Source organism: Castor canadensis, chromosome 13 (assembly GCF_047511655.1).
Source record: "Castor canadensis chromosome 13, mCasCan1.hap1v2, whole genome shotgun sequence".
In the NCBI taxonomy this organism is placed as follows: Eukaryota; Metazoa; Chordata; class Mammalia; order Rodentia; family Castoridae; genus Castor; species Castor canadensis.
The window spans coordinates 5,610,867-5,635,497 of record NC_133398.1 but is presented as its reverse complement, the minus strand read 5'-3'; the positions used below and the strand labels follow the sequence as shown (position 1 = coordinate 5,635,497).

General features: G+C 40.5%; 1 protein-coding gene across 12 annotated transcripts in view; it reads left to right on the top strand.

Moving 5' to 3' along the window:
- Nucleotides 1–24,631, top strand: part of Nup214 (nucleoporin 214) — a 111,913-nt gene that overhangs the window by 24,688 nt on the left and 62,594 nt on the right. For 11 of the 12 annotated variants that reach the window (XR_012440729.1, XM_074052970.1, XM_074052971.1 and 8 more), the window contains 10 exons: nt 2,938–3,024; nt 3,189–3,338; nt 4,267–4,425; nt 6,853–6,956; nt 9,465–9,647; nt 10,570–10,655; nt 10,761–10,844; nt 20,736–21,002; nt 22,085–22,246; nt 24,159–24,258. Coding sequence is in view for 11 of the 12 variants with exons in the window: in XM_074052970.1 (XP_073909071.1) it covers nt 2,938–3,024; nt 3,189–3,338; nt 4,267–4,425; nt 6,853–6,956; nt 9,465–9,647; nt 10,570–10,655; nt 10,761–10,844; nt 20,736–21,002; nt 22,085–22,246; nt 24,159–24,258 (1,382 nt within the window). In the remaining variant the exon portion in view is untranslated. The remainder of the gene's footprint in view (nt 1–2,937; nt 3,025–3,188; nt 3,339–4,266; nt 4,426–6,852; nt 6,957–9,464; nt 9,648–10,569; nt 10,656–10,760; nt 10,845–20,735; nt 21,003–22,084; nt 22,247–24,158; nt 24,259–24,631) is intronic. The other variant, XM_074052972.1, reaches the window with a different exon arrangement.

Below are 24,631 nucleotides of genomic sequence, written 5' to 3'. Positions count from 1 at the left end.
AGTATCGTTTCCCTTTTCCCATCTGAAACTTTTTCAGGATTGTCTTTATCATCCATATGTATTTCTAACATACTCTGATCACAACCACTTAAGTAATCTCTAAGAAGTTTCAGAATTTCCTTATAGCTTTCCTGTTTCTCTGAACCCTCACCAGAATTGCCCATACTGTTCTGTTTTTGACAGTCTAGGCTTTTTATAGCCCTCTCCTCTAAATTCATTCTCCGCTACCCATTGCCCAGTTTCAAAGCTATATTAACGTTTTCATGTATTTGTTACAAAAAAAGCTCTTCTCGGTATCAATTATTTTAGTCCACTTTGTACTATTATACAGAATACCCAAGACTGGGAAATTTATAAGGAACAGAAATTTATTTCTTACAGTTGTGGAGGCTGGAAAGCCCAAGACCAGCGGGCCAGCATCTGGCAAGGGCTTTCTCACTGCATCATCCTGTGTCAGAAGGCAGAAGGGCAAGAGGAGAGAAGGAGCTCATAGAAGCCATTTCTCTGTGTACTTTCAATTTTTTAATTGGTATATAACTTACACAGAAAAAAGAGCATGTGTACATCTCAATGAATTATCACCAACTGAACACAGCTCAGTAGCTAACACCCAGATTGACAAACAGAATGGCCACCACCCCAAAATTCCTCCTCCTCTGTCCCCTTCTCATTCCTGACTTTGCCAGAGGGTACCAACTAACTTGATAATCTGTGCCTGTTTGTGCCTTCTGTCTAATGGCATTGTGCAGTATATATTCTTAAATCTGGCTGTTTTGTTCAATGTGTTGTTTGTGAGAGTTATGTATATCATGTTGTTATATGGAATTACTCATTGTGTGACCACAAACAGGTATTCATTCTATTCTTGCTAAGTTGAATTCCATTCTTGAGTAGTTAAGCTCGTGGGGATAGTGTTGCCATGAATATTGCAAGTGACATCTTCGGTGGACATGTGTACACATTTCTGTTGGGCTCAGACCTAGACATGGAAATGCTGGGTCATGTACTGTCATATATTCCTCTTTAGCAGATTCCCACTCATTCAGTGGCCTTGCCAATCTTGGTATTATTCATCTTTAGCTGTTGTATTTTGTGATTTTTAATTCATATCTCCCTAGTGACCAACAAAATTGAGCTTTATTTCATGTGATCATTGGTCATTTGGATATTTTCTTTTATGTAGTCTCTCTTAATGTCTTTAGCCTGTTTTTCTATTGATGGTCTTTTTCTTACTTTTTTTTTTTTTTTTTTTCTTTTTTTGGTGCTAGAATTGAATCTAGGGCTTTGTCCATGCTAAGCACACACTCTACCACTGAGCTACACCCCCCGGCCCCTTAGTGATTTTTAAGTGAGTTCTTTGGAGACACACACTACAAATACAATGTGTACTTTCTGAATCACTTATTCATTCTTCTCAGAGTTTTCTTTTGATGAATACCGTTCTTAATTTTAATACAGCTAAATGTTTCCTTCCTTCCTTCTTTTCTCTCCTCCCTTTCCTTCCCTTTTCCCTCTCTACCACTGACTGAGCTATACCCTAGTCTATTTTTTTCTTTTATAATTCGTGCTTTTCATGTCTTCTTTTAGAAACCATTTCCTGTTCTAAGGCTAGAAAGATATTTTCTTGGTTTTTTTAAAGTTTTATTATTTTACTTGTCATATTTAGCTCTATAGTCATTGTTCAGTTTATTTTTATGACTTTAATGCCCAGCAGTTCCCTACCTAATTATTTGAGTATCCCCTGCCCTGAACAGGAGTCATACCTTTTCCTTCTGTTGGTTCCCCTCACTGACCCATTTCCTGCCTCCCACACACATCTGTAGTCAGTGCATGTAGAAGCCCAGTTCACAGTTCTAGCTTGTGGCATAATGCCAGACACATGGTATTTGTTAAGTAAATGTTTTCTGTATGGCATCTCAGTTTTTAACATCTCTCACCCTGAACTCTTGTTCTCCATCTGCCTGAGAAACTCTCCTTTCTCTTGTGTTCCCACTTCTGTAAGTAGCACTAAAAGAGAAGGGGTTTGTACAAGCCCCGGACCCAGAAACTTTTTTTAAGGGGCACTAGGATTTGAACTCAGGGTCTCAGTCTTCCTAGGCATGCACTCTTCCATTTGAGCCACTCTACCAGCCCAGAAACATTCTGATTCCTTTCTTTACTTTATTAGCATATCTCTCCAATCCAGAGTAGGATGAGACCTTGTCAGCTATATGCTCTGCTATGTCCTATGTCATGGCCACACAGCTCGTTCCTCCCAGCGTTCTTTGTCAGGCTATTGCTATCTCTTACCTAGTTACTCCTGGCTGCTTTTCTTGTTTTGGCTGCTAGCTCTCGATGCCCTCCTCCTCTTTAGCAGCAAAAGGTATCTTTTAAATCATGAATCAAATAGTCATTCAAACTTCTAAAACACCAATGATAACGTTCCAACACGCATAGAATAGAATCTGAACTCCTTGGTTTGGACTTGCACAGTTTGCCTGACTTCATGAAACCACATTTACTTTCTCTCTTCTCTGAACATGCCAGGGTCTCTCCTGCCTTTGGGGCTTTGTGCTTGCTCTGGATCTCATCACTCTGTCTCAGTTCAGATGGCAGCTTTAATGAAGGGCTATCCTGGCCACCTCCAGTGTCCCTTTCACGCTCTTTGTTTTCATGTTTACTCACCAGTTGAAGTTAACTGATATGTGGACTTCTTATTATCCATCTTGTCCCAACAGAAGGTAAGATCTCTGACAATAGGGACATCATCTGTTTTGCTCACCTGTCTCCACTGTGTTGAATATGCCCTATACAGAGTAGAGACAATTAAATCCAGTTCAAAAGGCGAATGATAGGACAAAGATGCCACTCCCTTTGATAGGCACTGATGTAATTGCTTCTAGAAGCTGTAACTTATGGTATAGGATCAGTTTTTAAGCCTTTTGCCTTTCATTTCAGTCGAAATCACTTCAGCCTCCTATCACAGAAAAACAGGGACATCAGTGGAAAGATTCAGATCCTGTGATAGCTGGAATCGGGGAGGAGGTAAATTTATTTCCTAAGGAGTGGAGTGCAGCCACCTCCATGACCGTTTGTTCTAACATTGGGGCCTAGTCTGTCTCAAGAGCCTGTGCTATGCATAAGCACAGCAGCAGTGCCATTACTGCTGCCACTCAGGTGGAGTTGTTTCTTCATTTGTGGCCTTACAGATCACTCACTTCCAGAAGGAGCTGGAGGAGTTGAAGGCCCGAACTTCCAAAGCCTGTTTCCAGGTGGGCACTTCAGAGGAGATGAAGATGCTGCGGACTGAGTCAGACGATTTGCACACCTTCCTTCTGGAGATTAAAGAGACCACAGAGGTATGTGCTTATGGATATTTTTCCTGAGTGGAATCATACTTTTAGAAACTGTCCTCCTAGTACTGAATGGTATGCATATCTTCACCCTGCAAGGGCCATAGGTGCTGGTGTTTGTATGCTGATAGTTTACCTGGGGTGCCTGAATTTTGTCCTACCTTCAAGATTTAATAAACCACATGGCTTAGGGCAGGTTAACCTTGCTACCCTATATTTCAGTTTTCTCATCTGTAAAATGGAGTAATAGTTTCTATCTCTTTGACACATACTAGGCACTCCATAAAAATTTACAATAATTTAATTTAGGCTTATTTGAAAATTTGCTGTCTTTTATAGTGTCCAGTTAAAAAACAGAACAGAGCATATATTGTACAAAAGCATCAAACATTTATTATTAGTAGTATTGTTTACCATTACTATTATTACTGCTTTACCTGAATTCTCTCTCTCAATCCCTACAACTTTCCTAGGTAGGACACACTCTGACCCTCTCCCTTTTCCAAGTCAGGAAAGTGAGGTTTAGAAAGGTGAAGTGATTTCTTCAAGTCCCCAATTAGTGAGTACTAGTGCCAGGATATCATTTTGAACTGTCCTTCTCCAAAGTTCTGGTCTTAAATAGCATGTTTGGAGAAAGTTCTCCAAGGTGCTGGCAGTGATTGTCTTCAGGTGGTAAGATTATGGGTACAATCAGTACTTTCCTTTCCAGTCATCAGAAAATGTACTTTTGTAATCAGAAAAAAAAGCAATTTAAAAAATTCATCAGTATCTTTCTTTCTAAGTAATGACTTTTTAAAGAAAAAACATGATAAATATATTCAAATGTTCATCATGTAAATATTTGAGAAACTCCATCTTCATTGATCCACACAGAGGTTCTATTTTTTTTTGGAAGCACAGCTTTTTTATCAGTACATCCTCGTGCCTTTTCTAGTCTCTCCATGGAGACATAAGTACCCTGAAAACAACTTTGCTGGAGGGGTTTGCTGGTGTTGAAGAAGCCAGAGAACAGAATGGAAGAAATCATGATTCTGGGTATCTCCATCTACTTTACAAAAGACCACTGGATCCCAAGAGTGAGGCTCAGCTCCAGGTAGGAGAAGCCATTTAAGTCTTTTGAGAGACTTTAAAAATCAATTAATTCAATCATTGCTGTCTTTTTTTTTATTAAGCTTTTTTCTTTTGGAAGTACTATGGATTGAACTTAGGGCCTTCTGCTTGCTAGGCAACCACTCTAGCACTTGAGCTACGCCCTCCACCCTTTTCTGTCTTTCTTAAGCTATGGATTTGGATGACAGCCCCTTATGAAGCTATTGTTTTTCTGCTAATAATTTATCACATTTTTCATAAAATTCCTTATCTGTGGCAAAGAAAATGGCATATTTTTTAACTTAATTTGTTTTTATTTTTAAAAGTAGAATTCTTTATTAAACTTTCAGCTTGATAGAGAATACTCTGTTAAAACAGATGTTTATAAATCAAATTACAAATTATAAAGTAGCAACATTTTCCTGAGTGATAAGGTAGTCTGCTAAGTATTTTATACACTATTTCTAGTCTTTAAAACCAGCATCTCTTCATGGTAAGAGTTACTGATTCCATTGCACAGATAAAGAAATTGAACTTTGTAGGGTGAGACGGTCATGTTTCCTGAGGTCCTCCATCTACTAGGGCTCTTTCTGCAGAGTTACTTTTTCTCTTAATTCCTAGTTATTCTTCATTTCTGCTTTAGGTAATTAATTTTTGCTTTCTGTTCTTCAGTTTACCCAAATAACTTTAGTGTAAGGGTAGTCATCCCCCCCTCCCATTTGTCTATAGTTCTGGAGGAGGATGTGTAGGCAGCCCTGGTCTTCCTCACCTCAGCCACAGTCTGTGAGTGAGTTTGATGAGTCCCTCCTGCTTCAGAGAACTTCAGGCCACACACTACTCCCACTATTTCTGTCCTACACCTGGTAGTCTTCCTGATAATAGGAGGATGAAAAAAATCCGTTCTTCTAGAAGGGTCAAGAGATCCTGTTGTGCTCTGCAGCCCACTGTTACTCTTGATGTGTTCTCCTTCCCTATGGCTGTTTCCTCCCTTGGCGAAAGAGCAGACTGCCCACCTACTGCTCACCAAATTTAGAGCCCTGCTGCATGTATCTCTCATGCTTTCCCATAGACCGTTGTCACCTCTGGCTCTTTTGCCACGTTAAGAGGAAAGCATACAGCTTTTAGGGGGCACTTAACCCTTTCATAAAGGAGCACCTTTCATGGTGCTTCAATAGATAATAGCAGACAGCATATATTGTACTTACTAAGATGCTGAAACTGCCCAGATTTCATCACCAACAAATCCTGGGCCCTTGAACCTGGGCCATCTGACGCCAGAGCCTATGTTCTTAGCTCCTCCATTACACTGCACCTGGCTAAGTGATAAATGACAGCCAGAAAGATGAACATAAAGACATAATGTGGTGCATGTTGCTGTGAGATCACAAAAGAGAGCCGCTAAGCCACTACAAGGAAGTATTTGTGATAGGCCTTAAAAGAAGAGTTGGTTTTAATTTAGCTGGTCCACACAGTTGAGGGTGTTTGGAAAAAATATCGTCAGCTAGTGTAGAACCAGCATCGCATCTCAGGTGGTCAAAGAAAAGAGCCTCCTGTAGTCAAAGAGTGTGAGTTCAAGTTTTTATCTGCAATTACGTTTATGTGAATCAGCGTGGCTTTTTTCTAAATGACATTTTTTGGTTTTCATTTTGAATATGTACACTTTTCCAAGAATAATTTGGGAGATACATTACAGCATAACCAGGTGTTTGACTAGATGTAAAGAGCTTTTCCCGGAGTATGGCACTGTTTGTATACATTTGTATGGCATTGTCTCTGTTTGTATACAATACCTAATTGAATGCTTCATCTTTATTTTTAATTTTTGAGAGTCAAGCTGCCTAGTCATGAAAGTTAACAGTGGCCCCAAATTTAGAGAAAAATACTGTAGGTTGAAAGTAAGTTAAATAGGTAAGAATTTTGATAATGGTAAATTGTTTCTAGAGTTGGTACTATTTTTTGAGAAGTGAGTATTTCTCAACTCATGAGATGACCTGTATGTTCTATGCTTTGAGTAGATCAGTTCAGAATTATTTTCAGCCCTGCTTGTAGGATAATTCTGTCCACATATAGTTAGTGTCATGGGTGGGAGAGCAGAACTAAATGACTGCACTGTCTGAGTGCCAGAGTGCTCAGAGTAGAGATCCTTTCCAGGATCTGAGAAATGAGGAGGGAGCTTGAGCATTTGTTCCCTCGGGGCCCTGGGCAGATACACCCATTCTCTTTCCCTTTTCTTCGTACCATCTCTCTGTGGGTTTTCTGTTTTCATTTTAATTATAGGGCTTTAATAGTTATATTAAAACCTATTAGGCTTTCTTTGTTCGTTACAGTTCTCAATATAGACACAATTCAACATTATTTAGATTATTTTGATACATATTCTCCCAAGCTACTAGACAAATGAGTTATTTGCCCTTTAACTTTTTCCTTGTAGGAAATTCGGCGCCTTCATCAGTACGTGAAATTTGCTGTCCAAGATGTGAATGATGTCTTAGACTTGGAGTGGGACCGACATCTGGAACAAAAGAAAAAACAAAAGTGAGTGTGGTTTTCATTCCCCAAGGGGAAGTAGATGATACTAGTGCCTTATAAAAACATGATGCAGTAGCATATAGAAACACCCAGCAAGCATCTGTACTTTTTGACATTCATTTCATCTCTAAAAATGTGGCTTACGAAAGTCAGGACAGTGACAGTGTTTACCTAAAAGAGTTGATAGGTAGCACAAATTTGTGATAGTGAAAACTTGGATTCAACCTAATTATCCAAAAGTGAGGAGATGCACCAAGAAATGTCATCACATTTTGTTTTTTCTACTATAGAATTCTGTGTAGCATTATTAACATGTTCTTGGAGAAGTCTCAGTAAATGTTTTTGTGTTATAAAATATAGTTACAGTAGTTATTAGACATAGCATATAAAATGAGATAACAAAGTGTTTCAGGTGAACCCAGTGTGGCAGTACAAATCTACAGGAGACCAGAAGTAGCTAAGAGGAGCATTTACTTTTCTGAACATGCCAAGTTGCCTTTTTTGTTTTTTTGGCAGTACTAGGGTTTGAACTCAGATTCTTGTGCTTAGTAGGCTGAGCCACACCCCCATCCCTTTTAGCTTTAGTTATTTTTCAGATTGGGTTTTACACTGTTTGCCTGGACAAGCCTCAGATTTTGATCCTATTACCTAATGTCTCCTGTGTAGCTGGGATTACAGAACTGTATCACCATAGCCATCTGAATTGTTGAAATTGGGTCTTGCTAACTTTTTGCCTGGGTTGACCTTGAACTGAGATCCTCCTGATCTTTGCTTCCAAATAGCTGAGATTACAGATGTGTACCACTGTACCTGGCCCCCAAGTTGTCTTTTTGAGAAAACAGTTCTAATTAGTGTGGATGACTAAAAGGACAAGAGGAATGATGGCACAAAATGGGAAAAGCTTTTTAGCCTAGTCTGATTTTATGCATATATTTTCCAGAAGGAATAGAGTGCAGTAAACTTAAGAGCAGGAAAGTGCCCATGAGAAATTTAAAACTGAGTATGGTGGTACACACCTGTAATCCCAGCATTTGGGAGATAGAGGTAGGATTGTGCTTTTTATACCTGCCTGGGCTTTATAACAAGATCCTTTCTCAAAAAATAAATAAATAAACAAATTAAGAAAATACATTAGTCCTTAAAATGTTAAGATTTCTACAGTACCTGTTACTTCGATTAGCTCTATATGGAAACACCTAAAACTAGTCTGTTTGCTTACTTACTTATGGGATCTTTTAGGTTTTCCATAGCACAAATGTGGCAGGGCCAGGACTAGAATGTGTTTATAGTTTAACCATAATTGAATACATGTGGAAAATGCCAGCAGTGTGAGAGAGATGGGGAGAGAAGCTCTTCCCTACGCTGTCCACTCTGGCTGTAGGCTGCATCCCTGTCCACATGGGTATCTGGCTCACTCCTTTTTCTGGTTCCTGTTGCGTGGTATGTGTTACTTTCCCACAGAAAAGTGAATTGTGACCTGGTGATGTGGATAGTCTACTCTGCTTGAGCTGTGCTTCTCTTTGCTCATTTATAAGTGGTCTTTTTAAAACCTGCATGAAGCTAAGAGAACCTATGCTTGCTTTTCCTTTATTATAGCCCTGTGGATTTCCTGCTTACCATGTTTCTGAGTTATCTGCAGAGCTCTGATTCTTAAATCTGTGTAGTTTTTTGTTTTGTTAGCACTTCTCTGATTTGTGCCCTTCTGTCAATATTACCGTGTACTTACTACAAAGCCTTTTTAAATATTTGTGTTGCCTTGTCATCACAGGCAGTTGTACAATTGCTATGGCCTCCTCCAGGAGGTGATGAGAGAAGATGGGATAAAACCGGAAGGTTTTATGCAGCATGAACATTTTTTACTTCAGGGTTAGTGATAAGAAGCAAAATATATATGTCGACACACAATAGTGTGTAACTAATGTAGGAGTACTTGTTTTTTTTTTCCATTTGTATAATTTGTCCTCATGAATAGAAAAAATTTTAGAGATGCTCAAGGATTTGTAATGAAAAGCAGAAGCAGCAGCCCCTGTCACCTCTGCCTCTTTCAGTACTTTGGGACAGATGACCTCTCTGACACCAGCTCCTGTGCTCTGTCCCTGCTTCTTGACAGCAGTCTAAGAAATAACTGGTTCCCACACACTTTCAGGGAACATTTTATTTTTTTTTATTGGTTGTAACTTAGGTACAGAAATACACACGTCTCAAGTGCACAACTGAATGAATTTGCCCTCTTCATCACTTCTGTCTCACTCCCATGCTTTTATTTCCCAGATCCTCCCTGGAGTTTTGCCTAGTTTCTGCTGTCCTTTGCTACAGGCCCAGCCTGCGTAGTGTAAGCTGTTTTTCCTCACTTCATCTTATCCTTTTATCTCCCTTCAGCTTTCAAGTATTTTCTTGACATTTGTTGCCTACTTGTTCTCTATTTTATTGTTTCCACTGTTACAATTGTAGCCTTATTTTTAGGAGTTTAGAGGGGTTCCTTTTTAAATCATTCGTGCTTAATTCTGCCAATAGGCGCCTGCTTGTGCCAGAGCGGGAGACACTGTTCAACACACTGGCCAACAACCGAGAAATCATCAACCAACAGAGAAAGAGATTGAATCATCTGGTGGATAGTCTTCGGCAGCTCCGTCTTTATAACCAAACATCACCGTGGAACCTGCCCTCCGCTCTTCCCACTCAGAACAGCACCAACAGGTATGCAAGAACTTGCTATCAGTCAGTATGGTTGGGTGAATGCATGAAGAAATATTTGGGCAGGAACAAGTGGTGGCCTTTGAGTAGTTCAGGTGTGGGTTTGAAAGTGACTCTTGACTGTAGGTGTGTGATTCTGGTCAGGTTCCTCATGCTTGCTTTCTGATCCTTTGTTCCTTTGCCTGAAAAATGGAGATGGCATACCTGCCTTTTGAGATTGTTGGAGAGTTAGGTCTGTAATCCACTGAGCATCATGCTTGGTGAAATAGGTGCTCAGTAGGCCACCACCATTGCTGTAGCAATAGTATGGAAAGTCAGTTAATAGGGTCAAGCTTACTGACTTGTCTCAGAAACCCAGATTTGCCATTTGGCTTGAATGTGGAGATTTTCACTTCCTTGTAGTTAGACATTTTTCTCTGAGACCACCAATGTGGTTTTGTGTTTCTGCTTTCAGGCCATGTCTAGATTTCCTTTTTTTTTTTTTTTTTTTTTTTTTGGTGGGGCTGGGGTTTGAAGTCAGGGATTCGCACTTGCAAAGCAGGTGCTCTACCACTTGAGCCATACCTCCAGTCCACTTTACTCTGGTTGTTTTGGAGATGAGGATCTTTCACATTGTTTTCCAAGACTGGCCTTGAACCATGATCCTCCTGATCTCAGCCTCCCACTTAGCTAGGATTGCAGTTCCAATTAGCTGGGATCACATCTAGATTTTTTATTGACCCTTCTGCCAAGGTGCCATAGTGATGTTTGGTTTGGTGTGGGATATGGTATTGAGATTGCTGTCTTCATTTTACATTGATTGATTGGATGGCATGTTTATATTGATTGTGCTCATAACTCCTACACTTATATTTAGGTGGATAGTGTATCTCAGGTTTCTCAGCCAGCCCAAAGCTGATTTGTTTATAACACTGTCTTGTTTCAGTTTTGACAGTGATCTGGAAAGCCTTCGCAATGCTTTGTTGAAAACTACCATAGACTCTCACACCAAGCCCTGGCCCAAAATACCAGGTAAATGCATCCTTTCCAGTCTTATAGCTCTGTTTGTTCTCTTCCAGCCACTGGCATCTTAAAAGCTGAGTCTTAAGCATTTATGAGTTGATGACTTTCTTGCAGCTAAACTGTCCCCCGTGAAACAGGCCCAACTGAGAAACTTCTTGGCCAAGAGGAAGACCCCACCAGTCAGATCCACTGCTCCAGGTAAAGGGAACCAGTCCTGAGATTTTCAGCATAAACCAGGTAGCACATGGTGTTGGGGTGCACTGATGTGGGTGTTTTATTTTGGGTTTTGATAGGAGATCAAGAAAATGCCCCCAGAATGTGTTGTCAATCTGAATATTGGAATGAGAAGCAGCTTATATATTCTGCATGAAACAATTCAAGGTAGTTGTTTCACCTTGCCACAGTACTTTCTGTAGGCCACATGGCAGAGATTCACAGGATTTGGGGTAGGCTGAGCCTGATCCTAGTCTTGTTCTTTTCTGATTTGTACGTGGTTTTGAGTCACGTTGCATGAGAAGAAAGGCTTAAGAAGGAAAAGCCAGTAGATTATGTAGTGATTAAAAATATTGCGGAACTTGTCTAGATAATTACCAAAATATTCTTTTATTCATTTATTTTGTTGGTACTTGGGTTTGAACTGCTTGTGAGGCAGATGCTCTGGTTATTTTGGAAATAGGGTCTTGCTTTATGCCCTGACTGCCCTGGGTCATGATCCTCATATTTTAAGCTTTCTGCTGTCACAGGGATGACAGGTGCATGCCAGCTTGCCCAGCTTCTTTTTTCCCTTGAGATGGTGTCTCACAAGTGTTTGATTTTTTTGGGTTTTTTTGTTTTTTGCCTGAAATAGCCTGGAACCGTGATCCTCCTGATCTCAGCCTCTCATGTAGCTTGGATGACAGGTGTGCACACTGCACCCAGTCATTAGCTGAGATGGGGTCTTGCAAACTGTTTGCCAGAGCTGGCCTTGAACCTTGATCCTCCCAATATCAGCCTCCCAAGTAGCTAGGATTGTAGCCATGAATCACCAGCACCCAGAGCATAGTTTTCTTTAGAAAAAAATATTGTTACCTTATTTTGTTTTAGTGTCCATATCTTTGTTTTTCTTTGAAATTCTGATTTCAGTTTAAAAATAAGTTTTTTATACCAGCAACGTATGCCTTTGGTAAAAGTCTATTAAAATAGCTGAAAGTGATTTAATTTAATCTGTATCATGATTTGTTTCTTTCTGTAGCCATATAGGGCTAAATTAGATAAATAATAGCTGCAGACAAATGGAATTTTTCCATAACATTTTTTTCCCCCAGTCTAAAGAACTCATTCTCAGCCAGGTTTGGTGGCGGTACACACCTGTAATCCCAATCCTTGGGAGGCTGTAGCTGGAGGATCTTCAGTTTGAGGCCAATCTGGGCCACATGGCAAGGCTCTGTTTCAAAAAACAAAAAGAATATATTTTCTTCATAGATAATGGGGAAAATAAAGAAACATCTAAAGAGGAATAAAAATTATTCTTGGTTTTGACTCAAATGGCCTCATTTATATTATTTTGTTTTACTTCCCAGCATTTTTCCTTTGCATATGTAAATCTAATTTTTAAAAAAATGACTTGGATTATAACATCTACAGTTTTGTGTCTTGGAGTTTGTTTTTTTAATTAAAAATTCATGAGCCCTTATGAAAAAAAAGGCAGTAAGCATTAGCAAGGATATGGAGAAAATGAACCCCCTTTTGCACTATTTGTGGGAGTGTGAAATGCCACCTCAGTGGAAAACAGTTTCTTAAAATATTAAAAGTAGAATTACTGTGTAATTCAGCAATTCAAATTGTAGGCATATACCCCAAACAATTGAAAATAGGGTCTCAAAGAAGTATTTATAGACCCATGCTTGTACCAGCATTATTCACTGTAACCAAGGTGTGGAAACAATGTGTTCATAAATGAATGGATAAACAAAATGTCCATACAATGGAATATTATTTGGCCTGAGAAAGGGAAGAAATTCTGACTAAAGCTATAGTGTAACTGAACCTTGAGAACAGATGTTAAGTCAAGCTAGTCACAAACAGACAAATATGATTGCATTCCATTTATGTGAGGTATCTAGACAAGTCAAATTCATAGACACAGAAAGGAGATGGTGGTTGCCTTTTGGGGGAAGGGAGGTGGAGAATGAAGGGATAGGTGAAGTATCTGCCGTTAGAATTTTGCAAGATAAAGATGGTTTTGGAGATAGATGTGGTAATGGTTGCACAATGGTGTGAATGCACTTGCTATCACTGGGCCGTGCAGTTAAAGTGGCTGATATGGCACATTTATGTATGTTTTGCTACAGTAAAAAGATTGAAATGAATTTTAAAAATTAGGACTTTCCTTTCATAATTAAAATATCCTAATTGGAGTAATCATTATTAATTTCTAAACTGTTGAATAAGACACATTTTACATAAAATAAGGGGCTTAGGGAGTGTAAGAAGTGTAAGCTATTATAAAGTGTGGTTTGTAGAAAAGTTCATGGTCAAGGGTCCTGTTTGAGAACATTCTACGGCAGCACTTCCATCATTGCTTGTGTATTGTCCTACAGTTGGAAAGGGTGCTGGATAGACTTAACATTCATCAAAAGATTTCTTGTGTTTGCTTCATACTTCTTGAATGATGTCTCAAATCCATATTTTCCTTGACAGTAGAATTCAAGAAATACAAATCTGTGAAAGGGTCCCTTCTTCTTGGTTTTGAAACAGTTTGATTGTCTGCCTCCACTTGGGCAGAGGCACTCCTGCGCTCTTTTGGTTTTTTGCTGGGTGACTTAGCTGTGGTGATAAGTTATCTTGGTCCCTCTCCCATCCACAGACATTTTGTTGATCATTTTCAGGTATGTGCATATTTAAATCATAATAAGAGCTACAGTTCTAGGAAAGATGTCAGTAGATGTGCTTCACCTAAATAAAAATCAAACCCCACTGTCTTGAGGAATAGTGTGCATTTTCTCTTCTGTATGGAGTGATTCCCTTGCGTTAGGAAGGTTGGTCCAACTTCTGAAGAGGAACTTGTGGTAAACATCCTTCACAGGTAAACCCCTGGTGTTGCCATCAGTACTGGAGTCCATTCTTGGAAGACACTATTTACTGGCTCTGAGCAGTTTCTCCTGTTCATTTTAGAGTAAGCATATAGTTGACGTGTAAGGTAGTATCATTCTTTCCCTAGCTGTAGGATGATATCTAGGGCTTCTCTCAGTTTGGATACTCTATCTTCTAGCAGTGTAGAAGTGTTGGTTACTTGGCAAAATCCAGCCTATAAAGGACTTGAGTTTCCAAACTGCCAGATTCTTATTTCTTTTCTCTTTTCATTCGCTTCTTTGTCTTTAAGACATAAGTTCTTGAGAGGGCTTTTCCAGCCACCTTTCCTTAGCCATCTTTTGTCTTGGCAAGTATTTCTATCACAGCTGTTACCTTCCTCATCACATTCCAAGGGTCGTACAAACCCCCTTTTCTGGCCCTCTAGATCAGTGGCCCTGTTTGCTGTCACCCACAACTACTGCCTCCACATTTGAAATTCTCTGCCGTAGTAAGCCTTTCTTCTGCTTTCTGTTTTTAAATATTCTTTGAACATGTTTTTTATAGTGACCTCACAACATTTCCTTCTACTAGAAGGCCATACTTACCCAATCCCCATTGTTAAGTATCAACCTTGTTGTCAAAATTTTATTTAGCGCATCCTTGTTCACAAATCTTTAACTCACTTACCTGAGTATATCTTTATGATATATTTCCAAGAAGTGAGACTTAACATAACTCTTTTATTCATTCATTCAACAAACATGATCGCTTAGTTTGTTCCAGACAGTAATAAATGAGAGTAACACAGTCTCTGACCACATAAAACTTGTAAAATGGGATTAAAACACAGACTTCAAGATGAAACCTGCATACTATACTTAACTAATAATAGATTCTGTGCTGGGAGGAAGAGCTCAGGGAATATAAACATGTTTAATTTTTAAATTGTGGATATGTAACACACAGAAAAATGTACAAAATAAAATTATGTCCATGTAACCTAACCCAGGTGCCAGCTCCTTAGAAAACCTCTCTTGAGCCCCTTACCTGTCCTCCCCAGAGGACCGTTTGAAAACTATGACTTTGCTTGTGTTTGTTTTTTAATTATCTATTTGAAAACAATTGAAACCATCAACTGCAAGAACGCAGTGGGCATTCCCACTTACTTTTCACCCATACAAGATGGTGCCTGACTTAATACTGGTTTTAATACCAGCTTTCACTGCACTACAGTGTGAAAGTGTACCCCTGCAGGCTTTCTGTTTTTCTCTCTCAGCCAGTATTCAACAAATGACATGACAGATTCAACACTTCATTTTATTTTATTTTTTTTTTCATTTTTCTTTTATTATTCATATGTGCATACAAGGCTTGGTTCATTTCTCCTCCCTGCCCCCACCCCCTCCCTTACCACTCACTCCCCCCTCCCTCTCCACCCCCCTCAATACCCAGCAGAAACTATTTTGCCCTTATTTCTAATTTCGTTGTAGAGAGAGTATAAGCAATAAAAGGAAGGAACAAGGGTTTTTGCTGGTTGAAATAAGGATAGTTATACAGGACATTGACTCACATTGATTTCCTGTGCGTGGGTGTTACCTTCTAGGTTAATTCTTTTTGATCTAACCTTTTCTCTAGTACCTGTTCCCCTTTTCCTATTGGCCTCAGTTGCTTTAAGGTATTTGCTTTAGTTTCTCTGCGTTAAGGGCAACAAATGCTAGCTAGTTTTTTAGGTGTCTTACCTATCCTCACCCCTCCCTTGTGTGCTCTCGCTTTTATCATATGCTCATAGTCCAATCCCCTTGTTGTGTTTGCCCTTAATCTAATGTCCACATATGAGGGAGAACATACGATTTTTGGTCTTTTGGGCCAGGTTAACCTCACTCAGAATGATGTTCTCCAATTCCATCCATTTACCAGTGAATGATAACATTTCGTTCTTCTTCATGGCTGCATAAAATTCCATTGTGTATAGATACCACATTTTCTTAATCCATTCGTCAGTGGTGGGGCATCTTGGCTGTTTCCATAACTTGGCTATTGTGAATAGTGCCGCAATAAACATGATGTGCAGGTGCCTCTGGACACCTGGACAGTCTTTTGGGTATATTCCCAAGAGTGGTATTGCTGGATCAAATGGTAGATCGATGTCCAGCTTTTTAAGTAGCCTCCAAATTTTTTTCCAGAGTGGTTGTACTAGTCTACATTCCCACCAACAGTGTAAGAGGGTTCCTTTTTCCCCGCATCCTCGCCAACACCTCTTGTTGTCAACACTTCATTTTGAAATAGGCTTTGTGTTAGATGATTTTGGCTAACTATAAGCTAATGTAAGTATTCTGACTGAGCATGTTTTAGGTAGTCCAGGCTAAGCTGTTGTGCTTGGTAGCCTAGGTGTATTCGGTGCATTTTTGACATATTCTTGATTTACAGTGGTTTAGTGGGGTATAACCCTGATGTAAGTCGAGGAGCATCATTATTTACCAGTGAACATTTGTCACAATTCTTTATCCCCCTCCCCACATCATCATCATCATTATCATTACTATTCTGCAGTGCTGGGGACCAAACGGAGGGCCTTGCACATGCTAGGCAAGTGCTGTACCTCTGAGCCACACCACCCAGGCCCCATTACTATTTTTACTTAGCTATTTGAGAATAAGTTGAAAATAAGACCTTTTACTCTTGAATACTGTGGCATGTGTCCTATAAGACAAGAACGTTCTCTTGTACAACCATAATACAGATCCAGATTCAGGAAATTTCAGCAACATGTACAATCCATACTTGAGTTTTGCCACTTAAGTCTTCCATGTTGACTTAAAAAACAAATCTAGGTTCCAGTGCAGGATTCTCCATTGCATTAAGTTGTCATTGTCATTTATCTCCTTTTTCCTTGATCATGTCTCCCTAAACAATGTGACTTGGTTTTGGTGGTACTGGGATTTGAACTCAAGGCCTTAAATTTGCTAGGCAAGCACTCTAAGACAGAGAGCCCAACCTCCAGGCCTTTTTTATTTTTAGGTTATTTTTTAGATAGGTTCCCATGTTTTTGCCCTGGTCAGGCCTGGATTGGTAATCCTCCTGAGTAGCTGTGGAGGAGCTGAGTAAGCTGAGTAGCTTATAGTTGTGTGTCACCGTACCCAACTGTGACTTTGCCTGGTTTTTGGTCTTTGCATACTACATAAGTCCCTTCATTTATTCTCTGGAATACAAGAGATTAGTAAAACTTGTTCATGCTGTAGCCTGGGGCTATTACTTATTTCTTTCTGTTGCTTCATAGTGTTCCATTATCTGAGCATTCTGCATACGGTTATCAATTCTCTGTAGGACATGCTCTGTTTCAATTTGTAGCTGTTACACCACTTGTGTTTTGAACATTCTTGTCTGTTGAAGTCATGTCCACTCTTTTTTAAAGTTTGTTTTTCAGTTAGGGTCTCACACTTTTGCCTAGGCTGGCCTCCGACCTTGATCTCCCTACCTCTGTCCCCCAAGTAGCTAGGGTTGCAGGTATGTATCACCACACCCAGCTTTGTTTTTGAGATAAGGTCTCACTAACATTTGCCCAAGCTGGCCTGTAACTTCACTCCTCCTATGTACGTCTCTGTAGTAGCTGGGATTACAAGCATGCACCATCACACCAGGCTTGTTTGCACTCTTCCTTTGATCACATAGCTAAGTAGTATTGTTGGCTCAAGCTTTGTTCATATGTTCAGCTTTCGTAGATTCTGCCAGTTTTCCAAAATGGTTGTACCAATTTATACTTGACCATTAATGTATGAGTGTTTGTTCCAGTTGGTCCATGTCCCCTTTTTTTTCAACACTGGAGCCTGACTCAGGGCCTCACACTTGCTAGGCAGACGCTCTTACCGCTTCAGCCACTCCACCAGCCCTTTTTTATGATGGAATTTTTCAAGATAGGATCTCTTGTACTATTTGCCCAGACCAGCTTTGAACTGCGATTCTGCTGATCTCTGTCCCCCCGAGTAGCTAGAATTACAGGCGTGCGCCTTTGGCACCTGGCTTCACATGGCATTTTTTGTATTTAGATATCTGAATGTGCCAAAACTGTTGAGAAGTTCTCCTCCCTGCTTAGTTAGCAAAACTACCTTTTGTAAATCAGTTACCCATCTGTATATGTCTACTGAATTCGTGCACTGATTAGAAAGCCCTACTACTTTAATTAGTGCTAAAATAAATCTCAGTACTATTCTTTTTACTAGCTGTGCTGACCAGAACAATGCCCTATTTAAATTTTGTTAATTGAAACTAAATTAAAAATTCAGCTCCCCAGAACCAGCAGCCACATCTCAAGTGCTCACTAGGCATATGTGACTAGTGGCTACTGTAAAGACAAGCACGGGTAGAGAACATTATCACAGGAAGTTCTATAGTGTAGAGCAGGGGTTGGCAGACTTCTTCTTAAAGGGCCAGAAGCCAGGCCCTGTGTTTTCTGTGCACCTACTCACCTTTGCCTTTGCAATGAAAAGCAGCGCTGAGATGTGTGTAAATGAAGGGACAGGTCTATAGTTCAATAGAACTTTATTTAAAAAAAAAAAAAAGACAGCTGGCCCATGATTGTAGATTGCCAACCTCTAATCTGGAATATTTTGGATCGTCTTGGTGTTGTACATTTCTGTATTAGAATTATCTTTGAATTCTGTCTCCCTATACTTAGAATAGCCAAACCCATAGATACAGAAAGTAGAAGGTGGCTGCCAGGACGTGGAGGAGGGAAAATGTGGAGCTAGAGTTTAATAGGGACAGAGTTTCATTTTCAGAAGAAGAAAAGGGTTGTGGAGATAAACTGTGGTGAAGTTGCACACAGTATGAGTATATGTTAATCCCACTGAAGGATACATTCAGAAATGGTAGATGGTAATGTCTATGTTTTTGCCACAATAAAAAGGTTGGGGGGGGGGCAGAGTTTTATCTCCTTCAGCCTTCAAAGAGAAGTCAAAACTTTTATTACGATTGTATTGAGTCTCTAGATCAACTTGAGAATCGACATTTGTACATCATGACTTTCTAGTTCCTAAACATGGTACATATTTATTTATTTGGGTCTTTTCATTTCTCTTAGTATTTCCTGCATGGGAAGCACTGCGTGACTGCAGTCAGCAACCTTCAAAATTCACTTGTTCTAATCATCTGCCCATAGTTTTCCTGGACTTGTGACTGTGGAAATAATCTGTCTTCCACGGATACTAACACTTTTCTTTCTGCTCTCCCAGTCCTTTGATTTCTTTTTCTTACCTTATTTCACTGGCTAGGATGTCCAGTACAGCACCCAATAAAAGTGGTGAGTGAGAGTCCTTGCCTTGGCTTCTAAGATTCTTTGCATTTTGGTGGGACCTGTTCTCTTAACGAAGGAAGGTAGCCACACACTGATCACAACAGTGAGCATAGGCTGTCAGGCCTGGTGGCAGCAGTTTTGGGATAGTAAGCAGTCAGTCCTGCAGTAGGCCAGCCTTTGAGTAGGAATGGCAGCTGCAGTAGTCTATATTGATGGAGCTTCCTACACCCAAAGGAAACAAATGGCATCAGAAAGGCAAAGAAAGGAAACTTGGGAGGCACACGATTACGCCATCTTGTCTTTCTATCCAGTTTCTGAAGCTGATGATCTGAATCATTTTTTGTTTTCTAACTCAGCAACTAGGATTTAGGGAAATAAGGAAAGGTAATGTAGTCCCAAGAGAATGTGGGCTTCGTGTTGGTTTCCTATGGATGCCGTAACAAATTACCACAAACTTAGTGGCTTAAAATAGCATCTGCTAGTTCACCATTCTGTGGACAGAAGTCCAGACATGGGTTGGCTTGGCTGGGTCCTCTACTCAGGTCATAGAGGTTGGGTTCAAGGTGTTGGCTGGGTTGAGCTCACCTGGAAGCTCTGGGAAAGATACCACTTCCAAAATATTGAGGTTGCTGGCAAAACACCTGCAGCAGTGGGACAAGATCCTTCTCTCCTCCGGGTATGTTCCTTGTCCCCTTGATCTGGAGGCCAACATTGCACAAGAGTCCTTCTCTTGCTCAGAATCTCTGTCTTCCTGAACATGTACTATATCTCTCTGGCCTTTGATTTTTGTTTTTTCCAGTACACATGCAATGACTTGCATTCTGAAATTCATGGCAGAGAGTTATAAGCCTTGACTTCATAGTTTAAAGAAAGAGAGGGAAAAAATAAAAGAGAAGTCCAGGATTAAGTTCAGTGTGTGTACATGTGTGTGTTAATCTATAATCTAATTGAAAAGAGTCATTGGATTTATCTGGACTCTGGACTGAGGCCATTCTGTCTTTTGCAGCTTGCATTAGGCATGTACTCAGGAGGTTCTTGTTGGAAAGTGGTGACTGCAGTGGTGTGACTTCACCCTGTCTCTCTCTCTCTCTCCATGACTCCAGCTCTTTTTGCTCATGTTATTTTGGAGATAGGGTCTAGGCTTTTGCCCAGGCTCACCTGAAGTGCTGCCTCCAAATTTAGGTCCCCTCCCCCACCACCCAGTTGCTGGGATGATAGGCACATGACACACATCCTGCTTTTTTCCATTGACATGGAGTCTTACTAACCTTTTTTCCCAGGATGGCCTCTAACTACAATCCTCTGAATCTCAGCCTCCCAAGTAGCTAGGATTAAGGTGTGAGGCACTGGCACCTGGTTCTGCCTCTTCTTCTTTCTTTCCTTGTGTGTGTGTGTATGTGTGTGTGTGTGTCTTTGGGGTGGGAGGGACTAGGTTTGAATTCAGGGCTTCACATTCCTCTTATTTTTCTAATACATTCTTTTTCTACCAGGGAGAACTTCTCAAGGTCTATTGCTTTTTCACCAGCATTAATTCTGTCTCACTGTTTCACAGCTCAGTTTCTCAAAGCCCCTTTTGAGTAAAGATGAAAAACCATCTTTAGTCACATTCAAAAACAGCTGGTTCCACTTAAAATATGTAATCGTTAAATTGTTCTACAAATTGGATATGTGTGTATTGGCAGTGAAAATTATATAACTTTGGACTTTCTCTGAGGTGCCTAAATTCTATTTTGTTGGGATTTCTGTAGCCAGCCTGTCTCGGTCAGCCTTCCTAGCTCAAAGATACTATGAAGACTTGGATGAAGTCAGCTCAACATCATCCATCTCCCAATCTCTGGAGAGTGAAGATGCACGGGCACCCTGCAAAGACGACGAGGAGGTGGTGATCCAGGTTCCTCGTCACGCCCCTGTGGTCCGCACTCCTTCCATCCAACCCAGTCTCCTTTCCCAGGCAACGCATTTTGCTAAATCTCACCTGATTCATGGTTCTTCATCTGCGGTAATGGGAACTTCAAGTAAGTTAACAGTGAGAACTATTTTTACCCTTCTAGATTTCTAACAGAGAAAGTTTAACTGCATTTTAGAGTGAAGTTGCAGCTCATTTCTGTTAACGTTCCAGAAATTAGAAGACTGATCCAAAAGATACAGGTTCCCCTGGAAAGCAGTTGGTAGGTTGCTGTAAGGAATAAGAGAACCCTCCAAGGTTTTGCACTTCAGCGGCTTTATGGTGGAGTCCATTGTGTGTTTTTCAAAACAGGTCTTTTTCAGGAGTAAAAGGGGCAACTGTTTTCCTCAGTACAAACCAGCTTCCACACTCATGCCTTTCAAAACCAACTCATTTCAGTTTTTTAGTACATTCTTCCACAAAACTCACAGCTCCAGTGCTCATTGTCAGAATCACCCACTGACATGACCTGTACTGTGCTTTCACTCCTTCTGTGTACTGTCAGTGCTTTGCGTCCTAGTGATTTCTAGCAGAAAACAAAGGCAAGCATGAGGTATTGGAATGAATATATTTTATGAGATGGGATCAGGGCATTGGGCTAAACCGGTATAAAAATTCTCTCCCTGTTGATACCAGAGGAAACAATTACGTGAAGTGTTTAATTAATAGTAGAGGTGGGTGAGCAAGTTGTTGTCTTTGAAAGAGTTAATGCCTTTGCTGTTGGTGCTTAAAATTTTTTTTCTTTTTTTTTTTTTTTTTCCACAGTTATACTGAGTGTTGAACTCAGGGCCTTGTGGTTGCTGGGCAGATGTTCTACCACTTGAGCCACTCTGCCAACCCTTTTTGCATTATTTTTATGATAGGGTCTGTCTTTATGACTAAACCAGCCTGGACCATGATTCTCAATTGTGCTTTTTCATGTAGCTAGGACGGCAGACATGTGCCACTGTGACCAGCCACTGGTCTTGAACAGCAGTCCTCCTGATCACTGCCTCCTGAGTAGCTAGGATTACAGATTTGAGCCACCATGCCCGGCTGCGAGAATTTTTAATTTTTTTTCCTGTAGCCTAATGTGGAGAATTTACCATTTTAACTTTTGTGTGTTCTCTTTCTCTAATCTACTGTCTCACTTCCTTTTTCTTTTCCCCTCAGTTTCTACATCTACTAGCAAAATTATTCCTCAAGGAGCTGATAGCACAATGCTGGCAACAAAAACTGTGAAGCATGGTGCACCTGGTCCTTCCCACACTGTTGCAGCCCCCCAGGCAGCCGCTGCTGCAGCCCTGAGACGGCAGATGGCCAATCAGGTGCCAGGTAAAAACTCCCACACCTGTGAGAGACTGATTGGGAACTGTCTGAGTCACAGCTGGGACACCAGGGCAGGAAACTACTGGCTTTCTTCACTGTGCTTCACCAGAGGGGTCTGATGTGTTAGTCCCTACAAGACAAAGATTAGATCTGAATTTTTTCCTTTTGGGAGAAGCTATTAGATCTGATACACTTAGTGAAGTGGGAAATCAGTGGGGTTTTTTTGATGTCGATAAGATCTGCTGCTTTGAGCCCAGTCTTTGAAATTAGACCATCTAATGACATTAAAACTATTTTCTAGTACCTTAAGTGTGCCCATTTTGCATTTCAATGGCTTAAGACTGAAAGAAGTGAATGTTACTCAACCAGTAAGTAGTAGCACTTGGGCTCCAATTCTGTACTCTTTCTGTTTCAGAACAACTTTTCCTTAACTTCATAAATTTAGCCTTTATAGATGGACACTCTAATGAGCTAATCAGCATTAAGGTTTTGTTAATGGTTTATTCAAATTTTTCTGTATTAGAATTTAACAATCAAGGGCTCGAGTTGTCATTAGTTATCACTTTGATAAGCCAATTGTTCTTACCTCTCCAAAACAATTAGCAAGCTTGCTGGCATTTAGCTGATAGAGGCTAGCAAAGCAGCACAAAAGTCTTAAAATGCATAGGATTCCCCCGCAGCAGAGGATCATCTAGGCCCAGAATGTCAGTAATGCTAAGGCTGAGAAACTGATAGGAGCCAAATAGTTCACTTTAAGAAGACTAAAAAGGCCTGGTGGTTTGAGTTAGACAAAAAAGAATTACCATTAAACAGTGATAAATCAAAGGATTTCTAAGAAGAGTTCAAATGTTAAAACCCTCTCAAGGCACCTAAAGTAGATACTGAAAAGTAAAGACAAGATAACTTTGAGCCTTCAGAACATTTAATTCTTTTATGTTCTCTTTATTATGTGCACCAAGCAGAATCTCAGCCTTGTGCTGATCAGGCCCCAGGTCCAACCAATTGAGTTCATTATTTGTAAAGGTAAAGTCTTCAGGGACTTAGGAATGATCTGTACCCAGCAGGAGGTGCTGCGACTTCCATTATCATGGTAGAGCAAGTTTTTAAGGGATAGGTGCCTTTGCATGTTGAAGACAAGATCTGTGCAGTTACAGGCAAGATGTTCCTGGATGCTCCTCTGAGGAGGGGAGTGAGTCACTGCAGACCCATCAGTGCTTGGGATGCAGCTCTCACCTTTGCCAAGGATGTAGTTAGAGACCTGAGAGCTTTTCTCAGGCTTTCTTAATAGCTAATTAAGTCTTTTGGAATAGAATAGAAAAGTATAAGGCATGAGAAGTAAAAGCTGATGAGACAAGTAAGGTAGGTAAGTAGGCATCAAATATATCCCTGTTACCATTCCTTAATTCAGGCCTCTTGCTGAATTCTTGTATGCGCTCCATTTGCATATTATGTCAATCAGTCTGTCTGTCTGTCTCACTAAGCCATGAGCTCCATTAAAGGAGAAGCTGTACTTGAGACAGCTTTGTATTCTCAGCAGTGGACAGAACCTAGAACATAATAGACCTGTGGAAGAGGAGGACAGGTGGATGCACAGCATTTGTCCTGAGCTCAAGGCTGCTAATCCTCTGGCTTTGCTACCTTTTTCTAAGATGAGTCAGCAATATGGCGGCACCTCATCTCTGCCATAGGAAAACTGGCCAGGGAGTTCTTCCCTGCAAGATTACGTTTGATTAGTTGCATGAAGCCTTGTTCCCTGACTTTTGTTAGTGGTGTTCCATTAAACACACTGCTGAGTAGATTTCTTTTGTATAATGAGGTTGCAGTCTGCTCAAGGTTATGTCCTGGTTGTTCATTTCTATAGGGCTTCTTGATCTTTTACTGAAATTATTGTGGTTCTCTATCTTCTCTATTTGCACAGCTGTGAGCACTTTGACTGAGTCAACTTTGAAGAATGTGCCTCAAGTGGTGAATGTGCAGGAACTGAAGAGTAATTCTACAGCCCCTTCTGCAGCCATGGGGTATGTTACAGTACTCTGTGGATTCAAGCCAATGGATTTTTCTAGAATGGAGGTGAACTGCTTTCAGGGAGCAGCACTGCTGCTGTCATTGTGGCTTTTTCCCTGCAGAGCTGTGGGTCAGAGAGCCCTGCTATGCCCCTGGTTGGGTTTTTGGGAGGCTGTCCTTTTTGACTGGCCAGTAACAGTTGTTGCCTCATGAGCCTGTGGTCTGTCTTGGTGTACACCGAAACTGCTGTTTGCTGTGTCTAAGTCTTCATGGGGTACCAGTAAGTCCGGTGTGTAGTTCGATTTTAAGTGCTCTAGAGATTCCAAATTCGACACTTCAGATCTGACACTGACTACTGATTCTAAAGACTCTGGTCTTCTCAAGGAT